This window comes from Monopterus albus, unplaced genomic scaffold (genome assembly GCF_001952655.1).
Source record: "Monopterus albus unplaced genomic scaffold, M_albus_1.0 scaffold311.1, whole genome shotgun sequence".
Classification (NCBI taxonomy): Eukaryota; Metazoa; Chordata; class Actinopteri; order Synbranchiformes; family Synbranchidae; genus Monopterus; species Monopterus albus.
In genome coordinates, this window is record NW_018128191.1 from 339,436 (window position 1) to 362,244 (window position 22,809).

The following is a 22,809-nucleotide window of genomic DNA, read 5'->3' on the forward strand; positions in this document are numbered from 1 at the left end:
AACGTTTGTCGTGCCTACACGGCAACCCTGACACTACCCTGCTTGTGCTGGATCAGTCTGGTGAGCTTGGTTCTCAACTGGTCTGATCTGGGCTCATCTTGATTAAGAAGGATCTGAGTGAATCTGTGCTCACATAAAAGACCTGGTTTAGGAGAAGAGACTGACATTAGGAAGGTTACACTAGTAGAAACCAACAAAAAAATGAGTTCATAACATACTACAAAAGACAAGGGCAGAGAAACTTGGAGACCATAGACTTGTACCAACTACAAGAACCAAAAAGGACATAAAAAACTAACAGTCCAGAACAAGCTAGAAGAGACCTGAGACCTGACCAGAGGCCACAAGGCTCAAGTAGAGAAGAAGAGACATAAAATTATGCCAATAGAGTCTAAGACAGACTAGAGGAGACCAGACGAGTCCAGACAAGAGATCAGAAGTGTAAGGTTAATAAATGGAAGATGCGGTTAAAACACAAGAAAACTGTTTAATGTATAAATTTGGAAGGGGAGAAGCCACTTTGTGGGCTGAGAGTGGTGCAAGGAGGATTACAGCCTCACAACAGTCAGGTCTCTGTCTCTAGGAAATGAGCCAGTTAAGCTTTGGTGGTTGGAACTGGTGACAAACAATAGAGTGGTAGAGGAGATGGCAGTGTGAGGAAAAGATAGACCCTACAGGTGAGCAAGCTGGTTAGTCTGGTGTGGCACTGTTTTGCATGGAGATAGAAGACCACACAGGTGAGTAGGCAGGTAAATGTGACACAGCTCTTTCAAACAGATGACACACAGGACTCGAGAGGGGAGATAACAGAAATACACAAAAACAACTGCAGGTGAAGTTCACACTCCAAACTCAAAATCTGATCTAGGGTCCAAAATCCAGAAACGTGGTCCAAAAGAAGTCAGAGCAGTGAAGTCAGGATCAGACTTACAAATCCAGCAAGAGGCCTAAAACAGGCCAGGGTACTGCACAAGGTGAAACACTACCCAGCACTGACATGACGGGCAGAGCAGGTTAAATAGTCAGAGGTGATGAGACACAGGTGAAAACAATCAGGTGGCTAATGAGCAGAGTGAAGCCAGGGGGCAGGTGAGCAAGGCATGGGAGAAGAAGTGTCAAAGTAAAAGCCCAAAGGAGGAAATCAGGACCCAGTCATGAGGAGAAAAGACTGGAGGCCAAGACTGAAAGGTACTAGAGAGACCAGAGAAGGGACCAGAAGGTCAAGGTCAAAGTGTTTAGAAGAAGACACTTGAAGAGAACAGGTGAGATCCTAAGCCAGAGGAAACTGGCAGACCTGGAGGGACTGGAAGAGGCCAGATGAGAGACCAGAAGCAGCTTCTGTCTGGATGATAAGAGGTTTGGTTGTGTCCCTTATGATAAGAGCCTGGATCAGTAATATGCTCAGGTCTTTGTTTGTCAGGAGGCTGTTGAGTCAATAAGCAGAACAACACGAGGGGAGCTGAGAGAGGTATTTCATTTTATTTTACTTTTATCTAACCTGAATGTCTCATTACATGCACGGTGTCATTTACCAGAAGACAAAATGTCAACACACGCTGCTCCCATGACAGCCACACCTGTCTGCTGGCTCAAGGTCACATGGACAATAAATCTAAAATAAATGTTTACTGTAAAACTAAGATTTAATCAGTTATCTAAGGGAGAACTAAGTCTGAGGTAGAAGATGACTGTCTGACCTGATGACTTCTCACGTGGTGTCACCATCACCGCCGTTATCCTCCTGTCCAGGTCCGAGCAGAAGGAGCCCATCGTCAGGAGAGATCCAGGCAGATTCTCTATCTGTGTTGATCACCTGCTAGAGCGGCATCTTCCTCCTGCCCGCCTCCACCTGCTGCTCAGCACAGCTCTGCCTCCCTCTCTCACTCTCATTCACAAGTGCATAAAGGTCTCTCAGCCTTTTATATAGGAGGCTGAAGCCAGGAGAGGAGGGTCATTGTGTGGAGCAGCAGGATTTTACACCAGGTGTTTAACTGAAATCGGTCAGAAAATGGTTTCCTGCTCTAACGAGGAGTCTTTCCTTTCTTTACAGTGATGATGGTAGCAGAGTCCTTGATTGCAGACAGAGGTACACAAGCTGTCTGTTTTGCCAAATGAAATGCAAACTCTCCTCTTTCCAAGGTCAACCGTACTCACAGATTTGTTCTGAGACAACATCATTGCTGACTGGATTACGTTCAGAGGCTATAACCTAATGTTATTGTAACTACTGCAGGTAGTTCACTGGAATCAAGGAGACGTAAATGTGTGTAACTCTGTCTTAATATAATTAAGCAGTGCACAGTCACTGAGACAGAAAGTCTCATCACACATTTGATGCACTCTGACATTTCAGCAGATAATGCTGATGTGTTTGTCTTTACTATCTCCACCCTGCCTGACTTCCTGCTGTGTCACAAACCTACAGTGTCATTTTCTATGTTGCTCAGACAGGAGTAAAGATTACAGAACAAAATTCTTATTCTTTCACTGATGTTTTTATTCATTTCTATGTTTAGGAATAACATTGTGGAGTCTGAGACATGAGGCTGGGTCAGTTTAAACACAGAGATGACTGAGCACCAAAACACAAGGAAGACATCATGAGTAATAACATGCAAACAAGAAAGTTTGTTGACTAGTAAAACCAGGTCTGTATATAGAAGCCAAATTTACATTTCCAGCATGTAGTTTGTTGTGTCTAGACCATTTTTAAGTTGTTTTATATCAACCTCCCGAATATTTGCTCACTAAAATACAGGAATGCATGAATACTCATTAAATAAAACTTATTTGTTTTTAAACCCCTCCGTGTTTTTCTCTTCATCCTTTAGTGTTGGGATCCATTCATCATTGGTGTTTTGTAGCTCTTCAGCTGCTGCAGGAAGCCAGGGTTGGGGGACGAGGCAGGTCGAGCTGATTTGACCAAAGAGAGGGCGTCATCGAAGGACTGGCCCTCACATGACATTAGGTAGCCAATGACCACAGCTGGTGCCCGTGACACGCCGGAATTACAGTGGACCAACACCACACCTTTCTGGGATAGAAACAGGTGTCAGTGTTAATATTAAAGCTACATAAACTGTTTTTTGTTTGTTTGTTTTGTGCTCACTTGGTGGCAGAAGAATTCCATAGGCTCGTACTCAAGTCGCACATAAACAGATTTCTCACTTGAATTGCAACTCAAGCCTGACTGGCTCCAGACTTGACTCGGACTTGTGAATGATGACTCATGGACACAGAGAGTCTTTCAAATGTGAGTAAGGCACTAAACGTTTCTGTTGGAGGAAGGTTTCGGTTCTTACAACCCTCTGTATTTGTTTAAAACATCATGCCGCCCTATCACCAGGCAATTTAATCCAGTTATGTTTTACTCATAAACATCTGAACTATTCCAGTTTTCAAAAAGCAGTAAAAAGTACAACAGTTTAGAAACATTTACCTCTGGTGCATATTGATACTGTCATTTTAAATGTTGCTGTCAAATTCAAGGCCTTCGCCCTTGACTCTTTTACCAGATGTATCTAATTGTTTTTTTTTAAAGCCCTGAAACAAACAAGTTTACACACTGACTGGACACGTGTCTTCAGGTACAGTGTGCTGTTTGACTTTTCTAACATACACCAAACTTAAAAAATGTACTGCTGTGTTTTTTCAGTGACAGCAAGAAGTTGCTGGGGTACACGTATAAATGGCAGTGATGCTCTCTGAACACTAGAGGAGGCAACAGAGCAAAAGAGCAGTTGACCTGAGCCTGTCAAGCCCAGCTTCATCACTGACAAGCTGTTTAGTTAATAGATGACTTGTTTGTTTGTGTCTGTGCTCTGCATCTCCATTACAGCCTCTGTTTTCCTTGTCATGGAAGGTTGACACCACGAGCTGTGTCCCACTTCTCAAGCTGCAGCTCAGCAGACCTACATTCACTGGAACCAGAACCAAACTGGGATTAGCCTTCTCATCTTATACTGTTCCTAAAATGGCACTTTTCCATTTAGACTGAGGTTTGGCAACTTTTGTATTTTAATATAACCGTGATCCAAATGTTGTATAAATGTTGATGACAAATCAAAACATTCAGATAAAGTCAGGCATAAAAACTGAAAAACTGTTCAAATTCAGATAAAATAATAATAATAATAATAAAACAGTAAACCCCAAAACAAAAAATAGTACAAAATCTGATTTGGTTATACTCTGACCCAAACTCTGTGAGTAGAAACAAAAACATTCAGGTGCAACAGCAGAAGGATTGGTACAATACAAGCTGAAATAGACTGAAAAGGTGAATTATAAAACTTTAAACCCAGGTTGTTTTTGCTCAGTTTCCACATCCTTTATTTATAAGCCTGTGGCATGGCGCTGCCTTAGCTTGGCACTTTTAAATGCCATCAATTGGCCTGTTTCTGGTAATATATGTGGTCTACGAGTCTGTTTAAAAAAAATTCCATTTTATCACTACTGTTGTTTTATTTTCCTTTGCTGTCAGCTTTCTCAATCCTGCTTGGGCGTGTACACCAGAAGTATAAATTTGCTATGAAGTCAATAAATTAGCTAGTTAGTTGCTCCCTCTTTTTTATGGTGCTGCAGATAATGATGGGTAGAAACAAAAAAATCTGCTTCAAAGGCTGAAGGAGGAAAGGTAGGAGAAACCCAAACACTGCAGTGGTGCACTCTTCTCGAATATCTGGCTTTGGAGGACCTAAAAACTAAAGACACTACCTGATAATGTGACACATGTGGGTGAAACCCCAGAACTGGTAAAAGGCATGTCGGTATGAAATGTTTGCAACATCGTGTTAAAAATGAAAACACGATCATTTTTGTGGTCGTTACCATGACAGCATCAGTAAATGGTCTTATACTTGTATAGCACCTTTCTATGCTTTTACAGCCCACTCAAAGCGCTTTCACATTATTCGGCCATTCACCCATTCGCACTCCCAAGCACTCACACATTCACACACCGGTGACATCAGCGGGAGCAACTGGGGGTTCAGTGCCTTGCTCAAGGACACCTCGACATGTTGGCTGGACAAGCCGGGAATCGAACCGCTAATTCTCCGGTTAGGAAACGACCCGCTCTACCTCCTGAGCCACAACTGCCCCCAGTAACTGATGGTTATTACCAGCCAGGTGGCCTGCTGGGTAATCTGACCCTGTGTTTCAAAGTAAAAGCATCACTTTGAATATCAGGTCTGGAATTACCACATACAGATGCAGAAACATTTCATAATGAACACACACACTTGTAATCATACACCACTAATGATTCACTGTCTGAGTGTGTGTGTGTATGTGGGTGGGGGTGTCATGTTAAGGTATGCTACAGGGCTCACCGCTAAAAGCTTGTATGTCACTGAGATCTGATCTGTGTGCAGTTTAATAAAACATTAGCAAAACTAAACATCTATTATTTAGAACAGAGCACGAGAAGAGGCTGAAACATGGAGAGGAAACTAGTGGATATGTCACATGCCAGCTCTTCTCTCCGTTTAAAACCCTCACATTTATTTCTTTCTACCCATGGTCTCTAGGCATTATTGGATTGTTTCTTGTTGTTGGTTGCTCCTGAACTACAGGAGCTCCCACCTTCTGTATCACTTGTTGTTTTAATGCTATGTGTCTTGTTTGTTTGTGTTAGCAACAATACCAAACAAAACCACATTTAGAGTCAAAAATAATGTCTGTGTACTTTTTCATGTATTTACAAAGTTTATTTGTGAACTATTAAATGGGAAAAAGGTTTTTGCACATATCAGCAATAGTGCTGGGAGGACCAAGTTTTCTTTTATCTACAGCTAAACCACGTCTGGACATCTAAATGTATTAAGTATGCAAGTATTGGATGTTGTGGACATTTCACACCAGAGCCCACTAACATGATATGTGGGTATCAAGTGAAAGTAAAGCAATATGGTCCTCCATCCTCTCAAAATTAGAAATGAACTGCACTGATAGCACTTTTCTATCTTAATGAACCAAGCAAGCGCTTATAGCTTGCTGCTAGGTGTTCGTGCCCACCTGGCATCATTGTTCTGCCCAAGGACACTTTAACACAAAACACCAACCCTGTGGTTAGTGGACGACCTGAGATTAAAGGTTTCAGTAACTCTAAACCCTCTCTGGTTCCAGCTGCTGAGGATCTGGTCATTTTCTCTTTTTATATAAGATTCTTTACATTATATGTTAGGAACATTTTATAAACTAAATAATGAATATATTATGAAGTGATAAGTAAATTCTGCAGTAATGAGAGTGAGGTGGTACCTCTCTGCGAGCCTGCTGGATGAAGTCACAGCTGTCCTGCAGATGAAGCAGCAGATCAGCGTCAGGATGGTCCATTATACTGACAGTCTTATAGATGAACAGGTCGGGAAACACATTCTCCACCCCGAAGGCCACATTCAGGATGTGAGACACCTGAAGAAGAAGAAGAGGAGGAGGAGGAAGAAGAGGGAAAGGTTTTATCTTGAACTTCCTGGAGTAAAGATGATACATAAAATCAGAGTCATAAAAGCTACAGTTCTGATTTGAAACATCAGAACTTAATATAGAGTTAGGTTAGGTACATAAAGCCTGATGTACACAGACAAATCTGTAACATCGCTGCTCCCTCAAGAATCCTGGGGCACCTCTGTGTTGCATTTCTTGTTACATGTGTTTTCCCTGTTTGCATGAGTTTGTTATCTTTCTGGATCTGCAGTGAGTTTCTCTTAATGTTTGTGCTTTGTCCTCAGGGGGCAGCATAATAGACACGTGTATATACACATGTGCACAGTCTGTTTTATCAGTGTTCTTGCTGCTGTGGCCCGGGTTCAGTTCAGGGCTGTGTCAGGAAGGGCATCTGGCATAAAACGTGTTAAATTTCAACATGCGAGTCCTCAGTGTGATGATTCGCTGTGGCAATGACCTAACAGGAACAGGCAAAGGTGGCACACAGACGCAGTCTGTTTTATCTGTACTGTTATTTTTATTTGGTCTCATGTTGATCCATGTCTCTGTTTTAACCAGTATCTAAAAGCCTAACCAGGGACAGGACCTGCAAGTTAGCTTCAACTAGACTCCCTCTACACATTACACATGTTGCGTTGCGTTATTCTTATATGACAAAGTAAACAAATAAATAAGTCCAGCCTGTGTCTGAGTGGCTTCAGAGGTATGTGGTATTAGTGTTTTTTCAGTTTAATAGAGGGAACAAAGCTCACCTTGTACTTCCTCAGGGTGCCAAAGTCATGTGCAGCATCTTGAGAACCTACAGACACACGTGCACACAATGAGTTCAGTTAGTTAGCTGTTTCAGGATTTGCCTTTTAACTGCTCTGTTCCGTGGACTGAACCAAAAAGCCAATCTGGAAAGGGCGACCCAGCTGTGTGTAAGTACAGCACCTATTGCAGGTCATGGGCTCATATAACCCTCTACACCGAGCTGCATTATGAGTTGGGGAACTGAAGCCTACCTAGAAACCACACTCCAACACTGGTTTTTCTATATTTCAAGTTCTTCATTCAGTCATTATGTGTCACATCCACTCACCCAGCATCAGGTAGGGTCTGATGATCCCAACCTGCAGGTCCCAGGAAGTGTCAGGAACATATCCCAGTGTCTTCTCTGGGGTGGCGGAGTCTTCGACCACAGTGATCGTTGCACCTTTCCAGGTCTCGATGATACGACGGCCGCTCAGTGATGTCACGCGGGTGCACTGCTTCCTCAGCCGTGTCCGAGAGAAACTCTGGATCTCATGGGTCAGGGACTGCATGACCAGACCGGACCAGACCGAATGGGACTGAACTAATCTGAACTGGACTGGACCTGAAAGATGAATGAAAGGTAGTTAGATGATAGCCAATGGTAAATATGTGTTAAGCAATGATAAGGGAGGGGTTGTTCAGAAAATGACAGATGTTGTGGAGGTTTAATGTTTACCAGCGTGTGTTCACACTGTTAGTTTAGCATGTTAGCATGCTAACATTCACTAAACAGTATAAACAGTACAAAGCAAATACAGCTGTGACTGACAGGAATGTCATTAGTTTTACAGGGACTTGGTCATAAAAGAAAGTATTGGACAAATTAAAATTCTGCTAGAGAAAAGTCACGGTAGCCCCCAGGTCAGAAGAATTCACCCACTGGGGAATATGAATGTCACCAAAACTGCAATCCATGGAGCAATGCTGTTATCTGTTGCTAATTGTGAATCCTCATTTACAGCTCTGTTTGGGTGGACCGCATGGTTACATTGTATATGCTTTCACTTAAGCACATACTGTAAGTAGTACAGTACATACCTAATGTAGTATGAAGGCATATGTGATCACTGTGATGTACAGGTAGATGATATCCAATGTATCCTCTCATGATTTAACATCCTCAAAATGTTGCACAACTGACTATTCTACATAACTGAACTTTATAAAATGAACGGAAAATAAAATTTGTTTCAAGTTTATATATATTACATCTGCAGCTAGTCTGCTAATTAGTGATTCCATCTCTGTTGCACAAGTGGCTATTTTTATATATTAGGTGAAGTCACCTTACTGTCAAACACAACCTTGTGTCTGAACATTTAAGAAGTAGCTGAATTCACTTGACAGAGTGGAGCATAAGATTTCATATGTGAGGGGGTGGGTGGCAGAGGAGAAGTATTGCTGATGTGTTCAGTAAGCTAGCATTTGGTCCTAGGTAGCAGAGTTGGGGTTAGGGATTAGCCTGACCCTAACCCTATGTAACAAGTCAAAAACATACATACATATATACAATAAGTACAGAAGTAGGTTACAAATGTGCCATCAAGTATCATAAAAGGGCTAAAAACCTGTTTCTTCAGATGGTCAGATTTGGTCTAGCTTGGGTCAAAATTCAGCTGATGGCAGATAGTCCAGTTAAAACACCAGAAACCAGAGTAGAGTGGGATCCAGTTCAGTTTCCAGAAAAGAAACACACTGCTCCTCTCATCATCTCCTGTTCAGAGAAAAAAACTCCGGTCCAGGTTAAAGGCAATTACAGGTAACTCCTATTGTGGGCTAAAGCAGGTCCTGAACAAATCTAGTCTTAGCAGCTACAGTGCTGTAGTCTGTCTGTCACAGCTGAGGACCAGCTCTGCTGCAGGTGAGACTGCACTGCTGCTGTGTAACATGACACCTGCTGTCTGTCTTTCACTAGTGCTCTGTAACACTGACACATCGACCAAGTTCATAATAGATCATACAGACCCACACTGAAGCTGATATAATTACAATTCTTTAACAAACATGATGGATAAATCCCATGGCATATTTCCCTGACAGTGCCCTGTTTCTGACTTTGTTTTAAAAACCAGGCTGGTGGGTTGTTGTTCTCAGTGAGGTCCTGTAGAGGGAGCCTCATCCTTGCTTCTATGAGCTGAAGACTTCAGTTCAGTAGAAAAGCCTGAGGAAGGTGAAAAGTAACACATTCACTCACATTGGTATTTTTACTGAATGGCTTAAAACCTATTGCCAGACCCCCATTGTCGTGCACAAGCCTGAATATAATATTCCCAAAATTAAAAGCTTATCAATGTACTACTTCTCAGGTGTTTGGACCTTTTGTCCATGACACCACATTAACTGGACTAAAGCTTGGGTGCATTTGGTTCAGTGTGAAAATTTGTGTACCTTCTAGAAACCAGCAACCATCCATCCATTATCTACACATCTACTTATTCCTGAATAGGGTTGTGGGGGGCTGGGAGTCAATCCCAGCTGACACTGGGCGAGAGGCGGGGTCCACCCTGGACAGGTCACCAGTCTGTCATAGGGCTGACCTGTAGACAAACAACCACACACACTCCTACAGGCAATTTAGAGTGGCCAATCAACCTAAGCTGCATGTCTTTGGACTGTGGGAGGAAGCCGGAGCACCCGGAGAGAACCCACGCAGGGAGAACACGCAGACTCCACACAGAAAGGCCCCGGGTCGGCCGGGGCTCGAACCCGGAACCTTCTTGCTGTGAGGTGACAGCACTAACCACTGCATTCATACATTCACAATTATTTCATACAGCAACTGGCAGGTTGTTGTTCATTCTTTACAAACTACTTTGGTCACTTCTGCCTTGTAACCAGGTCAGACAAGGTGTCAGAACAAACATCAAAGTGCATTTACAGGTCTTAGGGAATACTACTGCACATGTGAACAAAAGCCATATAAAGCCTTTAATTCCTCCAGAGGGAGCTGTTGAAGCCTGATGAACGTCATCAAGTGACGAGTCATTGATTGAGGCTGAAAACCACAAGTTTGAAAAGTTTGAAAAAACTTTGCAAACGCCAAATCTCTGACTGAACTGGCAGAGTTGCACTGTGGGTAATGAATTGACTTGACAGCTATATTCAAAGAAGAAAGTGTGGAATAAAAGAAATGAAATATATTGAGCCTTATTTTGAAGTAGGACTGCAGTTCAAAATTGGTGTAGTTCTCTTTTAATGCTCCCGTGACCGAACACCGCCCTTGGGACAAACTTAACATTTTTAGCTCCACTATGAGACTCTGTAGCAAATTGAGTAAATTTTATTTTCAGTCCTTTGCAATGCTGTGTGTGGACAGCTGCAGTCGTATTTATGTTGGAAAAGGTTCTGGTAGTTTCCAAGAATATTTCCACAGTTTTCTTTCTGGCTGAAATCGGGCCTTTTCATTCCACCAACACATACACCGAAGTTTGATTCACTTCTGAGAAAGAGAAGAGGAAGCACGGAGAGGAGAGGGGAAGGAGTCAGGGTCAGGAAAGGAGATGAGGGAAGATGAACCAAGAAGAGGAGAAGAGAGAATGTGAAAGAAAATTTTAAAAAGCACAGGAAAAGAGGGAAAAGGAGAGGAATCAAGTGAAAAAGAGAAGAGGAAAGAAGACAAGGACAAAAGAGGAGAGGAGAGCTGCAGAAAGGAAATAAGGAGAGGAGAGGAAACAATGGAAAAGGAGGAGACAGAGGATAAGAAAGGAGACTAGGACAGAAGAAAAGAAGAGGAGAGGGTGTTGAGTTGTACTGGGATGTGTGTTTGTGTGTGATAACATTTTTCTGCCAAATGCGTAAGGCTGTTACATCAGAAACACAAACACACTTGCAGAGATGAAATCATGAGAACGGAGACAACAAAACAAAGATGAAGGGAGCGAGGAGGAGAGGAGGAAGGACAGAAGATAAAATGCTGACTCAGTCCTCTGCATGTTGATACATGAGTCAGAAAACCCACAGAGACTGTGCATGTGTGTTGGTTGTAACTGTGCAAACATGGGAAGCTCCACCACCATCTGATAACCATTACTGAACCACACACACACACACACACACACACACACAGCTGCAGTTTGCAGCATCATATTCAGCTTTAATGGAACAATAAGAGCTGTGAATGCAACAAGGCCACAGATGTCAAAGGTCAACACTGGCCTGGCATATGTGACTTTCTGAACATTCAGGAAAAGGCCGTGTAGACAACAGAAAAATCAGCACCGAAGGCAGTTTCATTAAAACGTCCTCTGGACAGATGAAGCCCAGTGAAGCTGAGGGAGGTGTTCTGGAGAGAAGCCCAGTGTCAGAGACTGTCTCAGTTGCAGCTCATGGTCCTCCAAGAGGAGAAGGAGCCAAAACAGAAGAAACCGCTGCATGTCTGTGCAAAGAGCTGAAAGTCACACTGAACCTGGGAGAAGTGGAGTGGTTCATCAAGACGAGCTGAGACGTGAGCTACAAACACCAGAGTGACTGCTTCAACAAGATATCAGGTCCCACTGTTTTTGTCCATGTTGTTTTCACTTCACAAAATATTTAAAAGCTACATGTCTGTTGTATTAAATATGCAATAGAGAATACTTTAGTCAGTTTCAACTTATTTCAGAGGAAATAAGTTTCTTTTGAACAGCAGCACAACCTGCAGCCTCCACAATGGTCATACAGGTGAAACAGTCTGAACACAAACTGTTATCACCTTCATTTCATGCAGGACTGTTGGATTATATGGCATTTGTTTAAGGTATATGTACCTAATATAGTGGCCACTGAGTGTATGATGACCTTATAAAATACAGCATATTGCTAAAGATTAAACCAGTGGTTTGCAAACGTTTTAGCATTGGGCTACTGCTCCACAAAAAGTCTCTCAGCTGTTTCCAGTTCAGCTAAAGAGATTTCTCTTCTAAACCTCTCATTTCATTTTAACACTTTGAGGCACAAAGAAGTTTTCATCCAACAGGAATCTGACCTTCAGTGTGGAGAACAAGAGGGGAGGAGGAGGAGGAGGAGGGATAGAGCAGGAGGAGGAGGTCAAAGTGTGAATAAGAGAGCAGCTCCTCCCGCTGTCTGCAAAAACGCATCAGTCGGCAGGAAATCCACGTCCCTGTGTGGATCTAAGTCCCCGTGAATGTGCGCCGACAGCACTGCCGTGACTTCAGGGTGTCCGCTCTGTGATCCGAGGGACATGCTCTCTCTGGGACTCTCCGTGTCTCTGCTGGCCGTATCCTGCGCGCTGTGGCCGCCTGCCGTCCCGGCGGCGGCCGCCGAGCGCTGTGCCAGTCCATGCCGTGGAACATGACCAAGATGCCGAACCACCTCCACCACAGCACGCAGGACAACGCGGTGCTGGCCATCGAGCAGTTTGAAGGGCTGTTGGGTGAGTTACTGCCAGGCTGTGCACGAATGAACCTTTAATTAATTCGTTAATGGCTTTAGTGCCTAATTAACTGGCAAACCGAGCAAAGTTCATCTCAGTCATTTCATGTTTAGCCTTCGGTTCAGATCATTGACCGTTTGACAAGGAATCACAAAATATCACTGAATGAACAATACTTTTAAAATAAGTAAATTAATGATTATTACCTATTTCGTAGAAACAGCACTCCAAAGGAACACTCTGTGTAAGGGTCTAGGGCTTAAACAGCCAATTTATCTATTAGCCATTAATGACTGATACATTTGCTAATGAGACATTTGTTGTTTTTAAGGCAAAAATGTCGAGATGATTAGTTTCAGCTTCTGAAGTCTGAATATTTGCATGTTTTAAGCTTCCGGAACGTATTAAAGTGAATTCCTCTGGGAAAACAATCCTGTGTAAATGCATCAGTCTGGGTCCTGGGAAATTTTAATTAAATCTCACTAATAGAACAAATGGTGAATTGCTGAATCGAAAAACAAATAAACACATTATTCAGTAACAAAACAAATGTTAGTTGCAACCTTAAATTATTCTATATTTTTAAAAGCATTCAAAAATGTGATTACAAATTGGGTAAAAAAAAAAAGTGACTGAATCATCTAATCAATAATTGATTCGCAGAAGGTAAAGCTGGTGTCAGCTTCTCAAGTTGTGATGGGAGTTTTTCTGATTTTCTTCTTCTTTCTTTGTCCCACTCTGTGCAAAAGACCCCACCTCTTCACTCTGGCAGCCGCTGGCTCAGAGACACCACGTCCTCTCCCACTGTCACTGGGTTTGTTAGACAAACTTGAATCATGCACCTTCTTTTTCTTTAGTAACATGGAAGCAGAGAGACTGTGCTGCTTACTGACTGATAAAGGGACGTAAGTGTGGCCAAAGTACAGAGCTGTTAGAACATTCAGACTGATGTCTGGTTCAATCTACAACGTCTTGTCCTCAGCGTGGGCTGATGATCAGTCACCTTGTGCGGCCTGCGCTTCACTGAAGAGGGTTTCCCTGAATGTGGCACTATGTAACAAACAACAAATGGAGCGTCACTCCTCACAGTTGCCAGAGCAGGGCAGCTGATCTGTTTGTCTCTTATTCTCCTGTTTGATATCTATAGGAGAACTCAAGAGCTGGATCTGGTTTGAGCTCTTTTGCCTGATCAACAGAAAGCCTTACAGCTTCAGAATCAGTCGGTTTTATTGGCCAGGTGTGTTGGATCCATGAGGAATTGGACTCTGGTACAGTGGCTCTAATTGTGTATGTACAGTGTTCTTCTGTAAGGCAATGAGTAAACAAGACAAGACAGAGAACAAGAAAAGAAAAACTCTGCAAACAAGAAAAAGGAATGTGCATTAGGAAAATAAAAACGTATTTATAGAGAACTATATATACACGCATTTTCCAGATCGATATACACAAAGGTATATTTACAGGTATTGCACTGAGGGTTATTGTCCAGTCATACTGTTGTTGGTCAAGTGTTCATCAGATTGACGGCCTGGGGGAAGAAACTGTCCCTGTGCCTGGTTGTCTTGGTGCACAGTGACCTGTAACGCCGTCCAGATGGGAGGAGTTCAAACAGATTGTGTCCCAGGTGTGAGGGGTCTGCAGTGATCCTCTCTACCCTCCTTTTGACCCCTGAGGTGTACAGGTCCTCCATGGAGGGCAGGCTCACACCAATGACCTTTTCTGCAGTCCTGACTGTCCGCTGAAGTCTGTACTTGTCCTGTTTGGTTGCTGAGCCAAACCATACAGTGATGGAGCAGAGAACAGACTCGATGATTCCTCTGTAGAACTGTATCAGCAGCTCCTGGGGCAGGTCGAACTTCCTGAGCTGGTGCAGGAAGTACATCATCTGCTGTGCCTTCTTGGTGATGGTCCTGATGTTGGACGTCCACTTCAGGTCCTGGGAGATAGTGGAGCCCAGGAACTTGTAGGACTTTACTGCTGATACAGTGCTGCCAAGTATGGTGAGGGGGTTCTTCCTGAAGTCCACTGTCATCTCCACTGTTTTGAGCGTGTTCAGCTCCAGGTTGTTGCGGCTACACCACAGGACCAGCTGCTCAACCTCCCGTCTGCAGGCTGACTCGTCACCATCTCGGATGAGACCGATGACTGCTGTGTCATGTGCAAACGGGGTTTCACAGAGGGGTCTGAGGTGCAGTCGTTTCAGTTCACATAATGATCATGGAAACATTTCTGTGGGATCCATCATTTTGTTTACGTTCCTTCAGAAAGGAACAAAAACTGGCATCTGAAGCAGCAGTTGTGATGAAGCAGAAACATTTTGAGAGTGTTCTGGTTCGACGGTAGCCCTGACCCAGCAGAGCCCCCGACCCTCTAAAAGGGCTGGGTAGATCCTGGAGGAAGCCACATGTCTCAGTCACTCAGACTTTCAAAAAACTAGTTAGAGAAACACTGTCCAGACCAACCAAGAAATCCTCGTCTCTGACCACAGAAACTAATTAAGTCCCCAGTTATTAATGGCCTCATTCATCTAATTGACTAGTCTCTTGACCACAAATGCTCAGAAAATTACTTAGCTTGAATTCTTAGGATCCTGGTATTTTTAGAGAATACTTACCAAAATCTGTCTGTTTTCCAGGAGAAATACCTGTGGTGTCCCAGGATTTTTAGCATGGGTATGTGTTTGTGTGCTGGAACACTGATGAATATCATGTGCACGTTAAAGATCAGACCTAGTTTGGGTCATTAGAGCACCAACATAATATCTTTCCTGTGGAAAAACAACCAAGAAATAGGCAGTTTTGACCCAGTGTTATTTTTACCCAAACTAAAGTGTCAGTGCAAACAGTCACACGTCACTGATTACTGGAAAAATGCATATAAGGACAAATTATTTTTATCATCAATGACTCTGGTAATTAAAACATTAGCAAAATAGGAAAACGCAAATCAGTTTCCTAGAGTAAGAGGTGGAATCATTAAATGCCTGGTTTTCTGTTCCTTTACTATGATGTTGACAACCTGAACACCTCAAATAATGACTGAAATGGTTCATTGATTATTAAAATAGTAGCCAGTTAATTCCCTATCAGTCAGAAATTCAGTTGATGTCTTCATCATCACAGCTCTAATGTGCAAACTTTGCAGTTCTGTGTGTCACTGACACTTGGTTTTACAAATACTACAACAATAATTTTGTCAGTTTTTAGTAGTACAAAAAATATTACATAGTTAAATGTGTAGGGCCAAAACAAGGAAAACATAGCTGATGGAAATGTAAAAATAGGAACCAGTCATCGGGACAGGTTGGTGGAATGTGACCATCCTCCTTCCCAGTACACACGCAGCCTGAAACCGAGCTCCCACATGTTCGGCCTGTTGTGATGGCGTTGGTTCCCACCACAGCAGCAGCCAGTGACAGCCTGCGATAGCCAGTATGTGTAACATTATGTAAAAGCACCGTTTCTGTTGCCTTGTCTTAAGTTACTGAGTCAAAGATATCTGATGATTCAGAGCCATGACAAATCCTGTGATCTATGTATGATATTGATTTGGACGTCAAATTAAAGGTGGTGTTTGTTTTTATAAATTATATTTTCATTAAGTTGTATTGATGGAAACCCTGTGTATTTTTGAGGGCTAACAATTGTGTTGGATGCATTGCCTTCCTCTCTATGTATTGATGATCATTCATTGATCAATGTGCAAAAAAGTGATTATTTTTACTTTTAAAATCAATGGAAACACTTCAACAGTACTATCACTGTGTCGACATCTTGGTCCTCCTCTTGTCTCAGCTCTGCTTCTGACTTGAAACAGAGACCAAATCATTTATCTACAAAATACTTTTATACTTTTTTTCACCACCTTTTTTCTCCAAGTTACATTTTTAAAGGTTTGGTACTGTCGGATGATCACACCAAATGTGTGGTCATCTGGATTTTCTCTTCTGAGTTGGTGGTGTAAAGACTCCTTCAGACTTGAAACAGCTGATGTTGTTTTGGTAGCTGTTGGAAATGGAAAAGACAGAGGACAAAGGTTGGGGGGGGGGTGAAAGAATTTTCCCTTAACAAACCATGACACTGAGCCTTTTCCTGAGTTTGGTTTGCTTTGGCTGAGGATCCTGAACAGATTTCAAACTCCACTGGGAATGACCACTTTGAACTGGAAACATTTGGGCATTTTGAGAGACTATGGGGCATCGTAGTGACAAGATGCTAGCAGCTTTGTGACACTGAGCACAGCAGTGCAGAACTCAGCCTGTTGTCACAGTGCTAACATGCTGATGTTCAATGGGTCATGTTCACCAGTCTGATTTAGCACCTTAGCAGGCAAATCACCATCATTAGAGATGAATCCAATCAGTGTGCTGTCATCTGAAAATGTGATAATGTTGTTGGTGGTGTGATGAGAGATACAATCCTATATCTAGAGAGCACAGAGGAATGGGCTCAGCCCACAGCCCTGAGGGGAGTCGGCGCTGAGCATTATAGTGGACGAGATAGGACCCATTTTGACAAATCCTTTACCCGGTGGCAGGTAGCTGGAGAGAGCCCTAATACCGATAGTTTGCAGGCAAGGATAGTGTTAAACGCTGAGCTGAAGTCTATGAACAGCATCCTTGCATAGCGATCCTGATGTTCAAGGTGGCTCCGCACAGAATGAAGAGCAATAGCAATGGGATCCTCAGTAGATTGATATGGATCTAAACTGGGCGGGAGGCTGGCCTAGATGTGCTGTAAAACCAGTCCCTCAGAGCACTTTGTGACTACTGATGTAAGGGCTACAGGTCTGTAGTCATTCAGGATGCTTGTGTTTAACCACTTAGATACAGGAATTATAGTCAGGTGATATGGAATGATAGAGAGTGTAAGGGACAAAGATCCTGGTAAAGACTGTTGTGAGTTGCTCCTCATTTTGGCCTCGGTCCCTCTCCTCAGATCAGCTCTAAAAGCAGTAGAGACTTTAGCTCCTTGGACATCCCGGGCTCTTGGTTGGGGTATACTCTAATGTATTTATTGGTGGCAACCATGTCTGTACAAAAATTGATATATGACAGAGTTGTATCAGCAAAATTGTTGAGGTCCTGGTGAGTAAATATTTCCCATTCTGTCTGATCGAAGCAGTCCTAAAGCTGACAGAGTGCACCATCAGGCCAGGTTTTTATGGTTATTGTTTTCAGCTTTGCTCTCTTCTTGATTGAGGGTTTGGCTGAACTTAGAGCCTAGCTGAGGTCAGAGGATTTATAGTGCCATGAGATTTAACCAGAAAAATGTTCTAATGAAAGACCTGCAGGCCAGAAACCAGGAAGCAGTTTTAGGTCACAAGTTCAAAATCATTCTGTGACTTCATTGTGAAGTTGTGCAGCCAAACCTCAGTCCTGCTCCGTCCAGTGTTGATTTCTTTCTCCTACTGACAACAAGCCTCACGTGTCAGTCAGACCACTGCCATGGGCTGCACCCACCAGAGGCCTGAAGCAAAAACAGCATTTCCCCAAATAAGTGAAAAAATGGTTTCTGAATGAAAACTATGCACTACACTGTAGCTGAAGTATCATTATAGTTTTTATTTCTATATGCCAAACGTTCAACTTTAAAGGTATTTTAAAACAACTTCAAGTGGCTCAGCCTGGCTGATTCATCCCCGGTAACATGCCTGTTTTCCTGTTTCCTCAGGCACTGGCTGTAGTGCAGATTTGCTCTTCTTCCTGTGTGCCATGTACGCTCCCATCTGCACCATCGACTTCCAGCATGAGCCCATCAGACCCTGCAAGGCGGTGTGTGAGCGGGCGAAGTCTGGCTGTGAGCCGGTGATGAAGCGTTACAACCACAACTGGCCGGAGAGCCTGGCCTGCAGCGAACTGCCACTGTACGACCGCGGAGTCTGTATCTCTCCTGAGGCCATTGTCAAGGCAGAGGGACCAGGTATCACTGTCTCTGTTTTGGTTTCCAGGGATGGAAGTGCCAAGTTACATTTACTCTTGTTAATGTGGGTACTTTTTGCTTTTAAAAAGTCAGTAATTTCACTTAAGAATTCTTATCCCAGGTATTTCGCTACATTTAAAGTCAGAATTGTTACGGAGTGAAAACCAAAGTCATATGATGAAGTTCTGACAAACCCTGCAGTCACGGACCGAAAGAAAGGAGCCAGTCAGTAGCTGAGAGGGACTGCGTGGCTGCTGGGGGCAGAGCTCCATGCCATGATCTACATGTGTAGGGTGACTGTCTGTCAGGGTATGAGCGCTGGGTTTGCCCAGCCAGGCCCAGCAGTGGGCACAAAAGATGCTCAACCATGCAATAAAGTTCAGGTCAGTGTCATTATGTGCCATTGGCATTTCTTTGGCAGTGACGAACAGGTGGATGCTATGTCTGGCTGAATGCTAAATGCTCACAGTGGACCATTCACTTTAACACTTGGTGTGCAAGGCCTTTCTGCTGGGTCTGATGAGCCCTGTTGTGACTGCAGGCACTCATTTAGCTCAGTGAGACAGAGACTACTAGAGATATTACTTATAAAGAGAGCCTGATGGACTGGTTATATTTCACCTTGAGAATGAACAAACACACAAGTCAAACCCAGAACAGATTGTGCAGAGCACGGACTCAGTGATGGTTGCAAAACATAGGTTTTACACTGCTGTCAGTTTCTATTTTCGATCAGTCTTTAGAGATGATAGTCAGCAGAGCAGACGTAATGAGCCGTTATTACATTTAAAGACACTTCAGATTATCTCGTTTCTTTCAGAAGATTTTTTTTTTTTTTAGAATTTTCAGCTGTAGCTTTAAGGCAATTTAGCATTTTATCATTTACTTTAAAAACATGAACTTAGTTCAATCTTTTTAACAACTTAGATTAAAAGAATCGCACTCAAACTTCTCGCATGAATATTGATCTAATAAAACAAACTCATTTACTCCTGTAAGAGTCTCAATATGGAGGCTACGCCTGAATGGGGATATTTCACCCTTGAGTGGAAAACATGCACCATCAGGAAGCACTTTCCCTGCTTAGCTGGGCCCTGTCAGTGTTTTCTAGCAGTTTATTTCTGCCCCCCTCTCCAACAGATAGTGAGTCATTTCCCCTCCGACTTCACTCCCACTGACACTCTCAAAGAGCTCCTTGATACAGGCGGCCCACTCGTTTTACACTCAATAAAACCCTCACTGTCCTCTGCTTCTTTAAACAGGGCCCAGACCAGCATGTCCTGAAAAAAACCCTCATCTCGATCCCCTTGACCTCTAAAACGACACACCCATGTTTCTCCGAGCTGCCTCAGCGTGGCTCAGCTCGGTGGTGTTTGGGATTTTCCCTGTGTGATTTGTTGATTTGCTGAGGTTCAGTGAGGGTGGACGTAATTCCAGTGATTTTCAGCAGCACTCAAGTCGGAATGTTCAGACGTTTGTCTCCTGTTGGGACTGAAGTCTAAAGCAGCCACAGTTCGCCTGTTTTAACTGATGCTACTAAAATCAAATAAAAGGGCATTTTTCTGAACTGGGTTTTTTTTTTTTTTTTTTTTTGTCCTGAGGTGACTGAACATCGTCCCCTTTTACTGTTGTCTGAAACCAAGAAACGAGGTGTGACCACAGTGTTCTCTTTGTGTTCTCTGTAGATCCATACTACCAGGACCCTGCCAGGTGTAACCCAGGTGAGCATCTCTGAAATCTGCTTCTGGAACCCGTGCATTTATCAACACAAACTATCAAGAAAATGGCTAAACCAGTTGCTGTCCTGCTTTGATTCTCTAACAGAGTCCAGCTCAGACTTTCCAATGGACTACAGCAATGTCCACTGCAGAGGATCGAGTGCAGGTAACATGTCTGTCTGCCTGTCTCACACGGTTTCAGTTCAGGCTCTTCCACCTCAGGGACCGAAGGTGATTCATGTCATAGTATGTTTATCTGATTAAAATGTTCTGACTTGTAAATAGTTATGAGCCAGGGATTATTATGTCATATTGTTTAAATTATAATTAGTGGGCAGCTAAATGGAAGAACAGCCTCTAACTTGTAATTCTGAGATGGACGATGTGATTTCTTACAGAGAGAAAACAGCACCAGCGCTAGCAGTTCATCAAAATAAATCCTACTGTTAACACCAGTACCATCCATTCAGCTACACATTGTATTTAGTTTCAGTTGGTAACAAACTGACACAACTAAAGAAGCTGGTGTGAGGTTAGCACTGTGGCTAACCACCTGCAAATAACATGCGAAATCTCCCAGACCAGAATAACCTGTATTGTTCTTGTTCTCAATCTGCCAACATTGTGCAACCATAGCATGAGGTACATTTCTAGCGAGTAGTGCATTCTGGGGCACTGCCGACCAAAGCATACACCGGGGCTGTGTCCTAAATCACCCCCTCATTCGCTCCCTTCTACCTAATAAGCACGTGATAGTTCTGTCTGTGGTGAGCACCTAACCACCACCACCATCATCATTTCACAATGTGCTAACCAAATAATTGTGAAAGTATACAGTTTATTAAATTGACAATTCAGATGCTCAACAAAAATGTGGAGAAAACATATTGTCCACCAGGTAGCAAATAGAGAGACATGTCAGACAGACAGTCTGTGTGAGTCTTGTAAATTTTGGCCAGAGATGGTTGCATTACTCAGCTGCATTCCCCAGCGTAACTAATGCTGCATTAATGCCATTGGAGTTGAGGCCAGCCTTTCCTTGTGCACACAGACTGTCCATGCATCTAATATGAAAACTGGACACTCGTTCTGGATGTATGTACTGTGTCTCCCTTCCTTGGTCCTATTCTTGTTAAGCAGCCAGGCAAAATTGTTTTTTTTTATGTGTTAACTATAACAAACACAAGCTGTTGTTCTGGCTGTCAGGAGATCCCCTTCATGTTTTCGGGTTTACATATGCGGAACGTGCCTGCGTACACAAATAGAGGTGCACCACATCTGAGTTTGTCCGAGGGTGAGCGAAAACCACGAAGGGGCCTTTCCTGTAATTACCAGTTTCTGACTTAAATACCATTCATGTTGATAAAATATGGAAGGTGTCTGTGAAGGTAAACAAATCTGGATGCTAATGTCAGTGAAGGTAATGAAGCACAGAAACCCTCAAACCACCAACATCTGTCATTCATCCCAGATGACATTACTGCAGCAGTTTTAATCCAGGACTGTGAACCTTTAAGGACGTGGAGCCTGAACTGTTTCTGTGTCTTGGGTTTTTATGAAAAATCACACCGTTTTTTATTTTGTGTCCCTGCAGATCGCTGCAGCTGTCAGACAGTCAGAATGTCTTTGAAAACCTATCGGAAGAACAACTACAACTACGGTGAGTCGTCTGGGACAAAATGAGATGTGGTACCTGCTGAAAGGTACGGGTATGTGACATGAGATGATAATATTGTTGAGCTGAATTTTCAGTCCTTCCTCCTAGTGTGGTCAGGTGTTTGTGTTCTTGCTGATTTCACTGAGAATCAACAGTTTGCAGTTCCGAGACCATTTCAGCAGCATTTCCTCCTTCATGCAGACGATCATAGCACACAGACATGATTTGGCAGATCCAGCATAGATTTCCATGAGGACTGAGCTCGCTAATGCCTTTGGCCACAGAATCCACTTGGGGAAGATTTCACATTTTTTCCAGCTATCATTATAGACAAGAACTTGCTTCCAAAATATTAGTATCAGTATTAGTATTAATATCAGTGCACGTGGCACCAGGACACCCTAGGCTAGAGGTCGATGATCGACTTTGTGGTTGTTTCATCTGACCTCCGGCCGTATGTCTTGGACACTCGGGTGAAGAGAGGGGTGGAGCTGTCAACTGATCACCACCTGGTGGTGAGCTGGATCTGATTGCGAGGGTGGTTGGAGACATTGAGTTCGAGTGGACCATATTCTCTGCTTCCATTGTCGATGCGGCCGTTCGGAGCTGTGGCCGTAAGGTCTCCGGTGCCTGTCATGGCGGCAATACCCAAACCCGGTGGTGGACACTGGAAGTAAGGGATGCCGTCAAACTGAAGAAGGAGACCTTTCAAGTCTGGTTGGCTTGTGGGACACCTGAGGCAGCTGACAGGTACCGGCAGGGCAAGCGGGTGGTTATGGAGGCAAAAACTCGGGTCTGGGAAAAATTCGGTGAGGCCACGGAGAGGGACTATTGGTCAGCCTCGAAATTCTGGCAAGCCATCCAGTGCCTCAGGAGGGGGAAGCAGTCACCTGCCAA

General features: G+C 43.3%; 2 protein-coding genes across 4 annotated transcripts in view; one reads left to right on the plus strand and one right to left on the minus strand.

Moving 5' to 3' along the window:
* Positions 1–2,647: 2,647 nt before the first annotated feature.
* Positions 2,648–12,859, minus strand: dusp19a (dual specificity phosphatase 19a). Of its 3 annotated transcripts, none has more exons than XM_020623842.1 (5): positions 12,823–12,859; positions 7,532–7,807; positions 7,203–7,249; positions 6,265–6,417; positions 2,648–3,034 (listed from the first exon to the last, which is right to left on the minus strand). In XM_020623842.1, the coding sequence occupies exons 2-5, from the start codon at positions 7,752–7,754 to the stop codon at positions 2,828–2,830; spliced, it is 630 nt and encodes a 209-aa protein (XP_020479498.1). In that variant the 5' UTR covers positions 7,755–7,807; positions 12,823–12,859; the 3' UTR covers positions 2,648–2,827. The 3 variants fall into 3 exon arrangements, with proteins under 3 accessions (XP_020479498.1, XP_020479497.1, XP_020479499.1); XM_020623841.1 differs by lacking the exon at positions 12,823–12,859 and adding an exon at positions 12,209–12,503; XM_020623843.1 differs by lacking the exon at positions 12,823–12,859 and adding an exon at positions 8,814–9,020.
* Positions 12,368–22,809, plus strand: part of LOC109973932 (frizzled related protein) — a 14,362-nt gene continuing 3,920 nt past the window's right edge. Inside the window, exons 1-6 of the mRNA XM_020623836.1 lie at positions 12,368–12,388; positions 12,421–12,616; positions 18,289–18,537; positions 20,223–20,258; positions 20,362–20,421; positions 21,850–21,915. Coding sequence (XP_020479492.1) covers positions 12,368–12,388; positions 12,421–12,616; positions 18,289–18,537; positions 20,223–20,258; positions 20,362–20,421; positions 21,850–21,915 — 628 coding nt within the window. The remainder of the gene's footprint in view (positions 12,389–12,420; positions 12,617–18,288; positions 18,538–20,222; positions 20,259–20,361; positions 20,422–21,849; positions 21,916–22,809) is intronic.